This window comes from Microtus ochrogaster, chromosome 5 (genome assembly GCF_000317375.1).
Source record: "Microtus ochrogaster isolate Prairie Vole_2 chromosome 5, MicOch1.0, whole genome shotgun sequence".
Taxonomy (NCBI): domain Eukaryota; kingdom Metazoa; phylum Chordata; class Mammalia; order Rodentia; family Cricetidae; genus Microtus; species Microtus ochrogaster.
In genome coordinates, this window is record NC_022012.1 from 83,903,960 (window position 1) to 83,909,411 (window position 5,452).

Genomic DNA, 5,452 nt, shown 5'->3' on the forward strand with positions numbered 1-5,452 from the left:
GAGAGAGAGAGAGAGAGAGAGAGAGAGAGAGAGAGAGAGAGAGACTTAGTAACTCTCTTTGAAGGTAATTCCCCAAAATGGGCGAGGAAAGGGCTCAGTGGTTGGGAATACCGACTGCTCTTCCATAGGACTCAGGTTCGATCTCCAGCGCCCCCATATTGACTCACAACTGTCTATAACTGCAGATCACAGGCGAGCCAATGCCTCATTTGACCTTCATGGCACCCGACATGCATGTACTGCATAGACATCTATGCAGGCGCAGTCTCCACATGCATGAAATAGAATAATAAAATTAAAGAAATGACATCCAATACATGTTTGGGACAGCTGTACTGAACAGACAAGTCTTAAATTATGAAAGCATATTTCATTCTTTAAATTCTTGTAGATTGAGCCTTGTAACTCCCACATTTTCAGGTAGAGACCCACTACCTGGAGGATTGCTACAATCACTACACACCGAGAATGCAGAAAGGGGCCAATTTCTGACCCCCAAACTGAAAATTGCAATCAACTGTGAGGCTTCATTGAGAAGGACAGGAAATGTCAAACTCTGGTTCCTCACATCCTCCTCTGACTTACCCCGAACTGTCCTGGAGACTGGCACAGGTCCTTTTCCTCTGCAGTGAAGATGAGGTATGTGACAGGAAAAAACAGAAGCACGGCTGAAGGTCAGCCCCTCTGCGCTGGAAGGGAACACACAGAGGAACAGGACAGTGCTGAACTCTGACTGTCCTGTTTGTTTGTTTCTATCTGTATTCCAGAGCTGAGATAAGGAATCCTGAAGGAAGTAGTTTCAGGATACTATAGATGTAGAGGTCTCAGGAACACCAACAACCTCACAGAGAATGTGCAGGTCAGCATAGCAAAAAGGTACCAGGAACTTGTAGATGAGTACAGGGAGATGGGCGGAGTCTCTGTCCAAGGTGGTTGTCTGTCCATGTTTTGTCCCTGTCTATTATGTGAAAGTGGATGGCCTTCAGGGGAAACATAGAGGCTTAGAGTCTTGATTAGGAGATCTGAGAGGGCTCCGTGTGTTTGGAGCCAGCACACCAAGCCCTGTAGCTCAGCAGCACACGAGGACAAAGCTTTCTCATCAGGTGATAACACATAGGTGGTCACAAGCCCAGAGTGGAAACAGGAGTGGCCGCTAACATCAGTGACTTGTAGTCCTCAGACAGGAGCAGGGATGAGATACTCTCTTATGACAATCTGACATTACATATGCTTCTTCTCTGACAGCCACCACTAAGGCTCTGTGGTTTGAATGAGAAATGTCCCCTACAGGCTCCTGTATTTGAGCACTTGATCTCCAGTTCCTGGCACTGTTTGGGGCAACTAATGGGACCTTTAGGAGGTAGGGCCTTGATGGAGGAAGTCTGTCACTAGGGGCGGGCTTTGGAGCTTTATTATTTATTCCCACTTCCTGTTCTCTCTGTCTCTCCTTCTCCCTCCTGTCCCCTCTGCTTCCTGGGTTTGAATGAAATGCGATCAGTCAGCTTCCTGGCCCTGTTGTATACTTTCATCTCCTTCCCAGGCATTATGGACTCCAATGTTCTGAAGATCCAAGCTAAAACAACTCCTCTTGTCCCTAAATTACTTTTAGGTATGGCATTCTATCACAACGATAAAAACTAATTAAGGGTCTTGTATGCTGGATTCTCGCTACCCCACACCATTGACACAAGGTCATCTTTTCTCAAGTGACACACTTGGTCTCCAGCTTGTTCCAGCTTGTGTCTGCTTTGCTTACCTGGTTTTCTTTCAGTGATATCTGTCCCTGGTCTTTGCAGCCAATGAAGGTTCTAACACACCTATAAATCTTCTCATGCTCTTCTACTCTCTGAACAAAGTTGGCCGGAAAGAAACCAACCCTGTCCCGAATTTTTCCCTGAAATGGAAGAGGAGGCATTCAGCGGCCAACGTAACATTTACGGTTACTGTCATCACCAAAGGATTCTTATTTCTTTTTAAAGACCGAGATACCTACTTTCCACCAGTCTTCATTGGAGTCCTCTAGCAGAGTAATCATGTCTCCTGGCCTAAAAATGAAGAATGGATGAGTTGGATGGGGAAGTGAAACAAGGAAGGGAAAATCGACTTTGATGTGAGACAGTTTTTCATCCACTCACGCAATCCTAAAATAAACAGAAATAAAACAAACACCATTTCACTGGCTCTTCCCTCCCAAGAAAATGGAAAGCACATATAATTTCTGTGCCTTATTTTTTAAAAAATGGTGATTATCTTTACTTTCAGTACATGAAGATCATATTTACATTTCAAAAAGACCCAGATTTTCAGTGGTTAGGAACACTGGCTGCTCTTCTTGGTTCAATTCCCAGTACCTACATGGCAGCTCACAGCTGTCTATGACTTTAGGTCAGGGGATTTGACACCCTTGCAAAGATATATATGCAGGCAAAACACAACACACATTAACTAAAAATAAATATTTTTTAAAAGGAACACACAGGGGATCGGGGTGGCAAGGTGTCATGTATGTTGACCAACCTGGTCTCATATGTGATACATATTAAGGATGGTGAAAGCCTACATTTTCATGTTTGCCTCTTTAATAACAAAATCCCTAAAGCCACTCCTGATTGCAAGAGATGAGAGAGTGGGCCCCACACCTGTGAGAGGTACTGCACCATCTCAAGCTAAGGAGAGGGAGGAGCTCTAAGTCTTCCCTGGGAAGGACTTAGAGCTGTCAGTGTGACTGTACACTGCAGAGCCAGCATCAGCCAACATCACGGATTCTGCCCAATTCAAGACCTAATACTACATTGTTGCCCAGGCTGGCCTGGGATTTACTCTGTTAACCCAGGCTTGTCTTGAACTCACTGCAGTCTCCTGGTTTTAGCCTCCTGATGCTGGATGCTGAGGCTATGCCACAATAGTCACCTTTTCACTCTGCCTGGGTTTGCTGCTCCCAGCCAGGAATTTTTCAAGACTCGCCCTCGTCCTCTCCTGGCAGACTTTCTTTTTATTTGTATGGTACCAGAAGCACTCTTTAAGAAGCTCATTGTTGACTTTCTTAGGTGCTGGGATAGAGCAGAGCAGATTTCTGTGCTCATTTTGCTATTCTAATTTAGCCTTTTCTGCTGTCAGCGCCACATCTCAGTTACTATCTTTTTCAACCTGGGGTTCCCACAGAGACTTGCAGGGTTACTAATATCTAAGGGTCACTTCCTGCTGCTCCAGGATAAACTCTGGAAATAGAGATCAGGGAAGCTATCAAATTTAGTCAAGGGCAGCTCCGAGAGAAATTGGGAAGACTCCCGTCAGGGATCTCCATCTTTGGAAGGTGCAGGCATGTGAAGGGTGTTTATGGAACTCCAAGGGGTCATAGTAAAACCCATAGTAAAACAATGGGTATATTTTTCTCCAGAGCTCTTCTTCCTTTTTCTGCTCCACTTCCTCTTCCTCCTCTTTCTCTTCCGCATTCTCCCCTTCCTCCTATTCCTTATCCTCTTCCTCTTCTGTGTGTCCAATGTGTGCAAGTATGATGTATATGGGCACGTGTGAGTGCCATGATGATTGCATAGGAATCAGAGGGCAGCCTTGGGTATTGGTCCCCACCTTATTGAATCAGGATCTTTTGTTGTTCACGAATGCACTGCATATCCAAAGCTAGCTTCCATCAGGAGTCACCATGGATATTCTCCCATTTCCACCTCCCATCTTATCCTAGGAGTACTTGGGTTACAGACACACTCTACCATGCCTGGGTCTACGTGGGTCCTAAGGGATTTGAACTCAGGGCCTTATTCTTCACCTTAGGTGACTCAGACACTGAATCATCTCCCCAGTCCCTTTCTTCTTCTGAAGCCCACTGACCTTTGACCTCTGCCTCTGTTGGAACAGCTACGTTTTCTTTCACAGTCCCTGTGAGTGCTTCAGGATTTAGAATCTCCCATGAAGAGGATGGATTACTAAAAGATGAAGAATGCAGGCAGAAGTCACGGTTTCTGCTCGCTCTGTTACAGCAGCCCTGCAGCAGTAAACACAACCGACTTTCTGCCATTTCAACAGTCGCAGCTGCCTACTGATGCCACCGGAGAGAGATGCTGAAGAAAATCGCTCTTTCCCAGGTGAGGGATTTAATTAAGTACCACGGATGAAAGTCATTGTAGCCAAATCTGCTAAGCTCCAGCAGATTTTACTTAACCCCGTAACCTAAGAAACGGCACATCAGTATCAAATGCAAAGGCTTTGCTGATGGTTTGATAGAGGCTGTAAGCAGGGGATTGGAGCGGGAGACGAGAGAGGTGCCTTTCCTAAGGCTAAAAGACGAGGCTGCTTGCTTTAAATTTCAGTATCAGAGAGCAGCTAGAGACCCAGTCTTTAGAGTGCTTTGAAGTGGACAGTCCCAGAGCATCTGCCCCGTGCTAATTAAACTACCCGCTGAAGAAGGCACACAGCTGAGATTATTTTATCCGCGATAACATGAATACCTCTGACAGTGTTGTTCCCAACAAAAGATCCTGACCAGGACCAAAAAGTGCTTGGGGAGTGAAAAGTGCTACATCGATCCATGCATTCTGTGCTTTTTAGAAAACCCACTTCCTCATTCAACAAATATCCACAGAGTGGCTGGTTCTGAAAGAGTCATTTCACTATACCCAGTATGCACTGCAGAACAAAACCCTTGGCCCAGCAATACACCAACGGTTTGCGTGGTCTGAGTTAACCTTTAATCTAGATGCAGTCTAAATGAGCATTTGGAAGGAAGTGAGACCCAGCTGCCTCGGTGCATGCAGAGACTCCCACACTTAGAGAGGAGATGCTAAGGAGAAAAACACCCAAGTCACAGTCTCACGGACAAGGCTGCTGAGCACCTGGCTTGAAGTGCAAGGCTGAACTCTGGGATGATGGCCTCTGTGTCCACTCCCTGGGTCTGATCCACTTTCTTTACATCTTACCTGCTCTCTGGGTAAAGCATGATTTAAAGATCCTCTCTCTGTCCCTGCTGATTGGATGATTCTCAGTGACAGGTGGTAGCTGCTGACTTGGCATTCTAGTCACAGTAAGGTCACGCTGTGGGATAGTCTGTTTTATGTCAAAAAACGTGTTGGCCCAGTTTTAAGGATCTAGCTAAAGTTTGCTCAGTTCTCTTTATTAAGCACCTGATTAACTCTTCTCTCCAGCTACTTCTCTTCCTTGGGCTCTGTTCCTCCAGATTACTATGTTCCAACTCTGATCCCTCACCCCAGGTCAGGTACCAGACAGTGATAAGCGGTCCCTAAGCTCTGGAGCCTGGCAAATTACAGGGAGTCCCAAGAAGCCCCATGACTTGGGGTGATGGGGAAGAGGCCCAGAGATTTAAAAAAAGAGGAAAACTTGAATGGGATAATAGATAATTTAGTGTGAACTTATATTCACAATAATAATAATAATAACAACAATAATAATAATAATAATAATAATAATAGGTAATATAGTG

General features: G+C 45.3%; 1 protein-coding gene across 2 annotated transcripts in view; it reads right to left on the bottom strand.

The window, feature by feature from the left end:
- The window catches only part of Stac (SH3 and cysteine rich domain), a 139,343-nt gene that overhangs the window by 10,901 nt on the left and 122,990 nt on the right, over window positions 1-5,452 (bottom strand). For both annotated transcript variants that reach the window (XM_005348017.3, XM_026779526.1), the window contains 2 exons: window positions 1,994-2,045; window positions 1,757-1,894 (listed from right to left, as the gene is read on the bottom strand). In XM_005348017.3, coding sequence (XP_005348074.1) covers window positions 1,757-1,894; window positions 1,994-2,045 — 190 coding nt within the window. The remainder of the gene's footprint in view (window positions 1-1,756; window positions 1,895-1,993; window positions 2,046-5,452) is intronic.